This window comes from Palaemon carinicauda, chromosome 35 (genome assembly GCF_036898095.1).
Source record: "Palaemon carinicauda isolate YSFRI2023 chromosome 35, ASM3689809v2, whole genome shotgun sequence".
Lineage (NCBI taxonomy): Eukaryota > Metazoa > Arthropoda > Malacostraca > Decapoda > Palaemonidae > Palaemon > Palaemon carinicauda.
The window spans coordinates 53741578-53742173 of NC_090759.1; the positions used below are offsets into that span (position 1 = coordinate 53741578).

General features: G+C 42.4%; 1 protein-coding gene across 1 annotated transcript in view; it reads right to left on the minus strand.

Annotated features, from left to right (window-relative positions):
* Window positions 1–210: 210 nt before the first annotated feature.
* LOC137627468 (larval cuticle protein 16/17-like) overlaps window positions 211–596 on the minus strand; it is a 2615-nt gene continuing 2229 nt past the window's right edge. Inside the window, exon 2 of the mRNA XM_068358552.1 lies at window positions 211–596. This exon is cut by the window's right edge and continues 34 nt beyond it. Coding sequence (XP_068214653.1) covers window positions 277–596 — 320 coding nt within the window. The 3' untranslated portion in view covers window positions 211–276.

Consider the following 596-nt stretch of genomic DNA (forward strand, 5'->3'; position numbering starts at 1 on the left):
TCATTTTATTACCTTTAATGGCATTGCTATATCTTGTTCCTCTTTTATTGTCATTCCCCAAATATCTGCATTTAACAAAACAACTCTTACTAACGTTTAATCATATGGTTTTTCATATTCCTGTAAAATTTTCTATCGACAATTTTACAAAATGTGTTTTATCACATAAAACTCACTTATATAATCTTTTGAGGAAAATCAAGGATCATGTTTTAATTAACTTTTTATTATAAGAAAAATATGTCGTCTGATAGAAGCTCTGTATCAAAATCTCTTTCACTCTTCCTCCTCTTCCTCCTCCTCAGCCTCTTCTTCCTCAATGGCCCTAACAGCAGCTTCTTCCTCTTCTGCTTCTTCTTCTCCTTCTTCTTCTTCTTCAGCTTCTTCTGCAGGAGCTACTTCGACTGCTCTTGGTAAGACGTTGTCCTCGACGACTCTGTATCCCAAGTGATCAGCCACGTACTTGACGACGTACTCGTTGCCGTCGGGCGCTACCCAGGAGTACTCGCCCTCGACGGCCCGTCCGGGTTGGCCCTCCTGCTCGTGCTCCATGTGGTCCGTCTCGAAGTCGATGATGTCGTTGGAAGGTCGGGCGG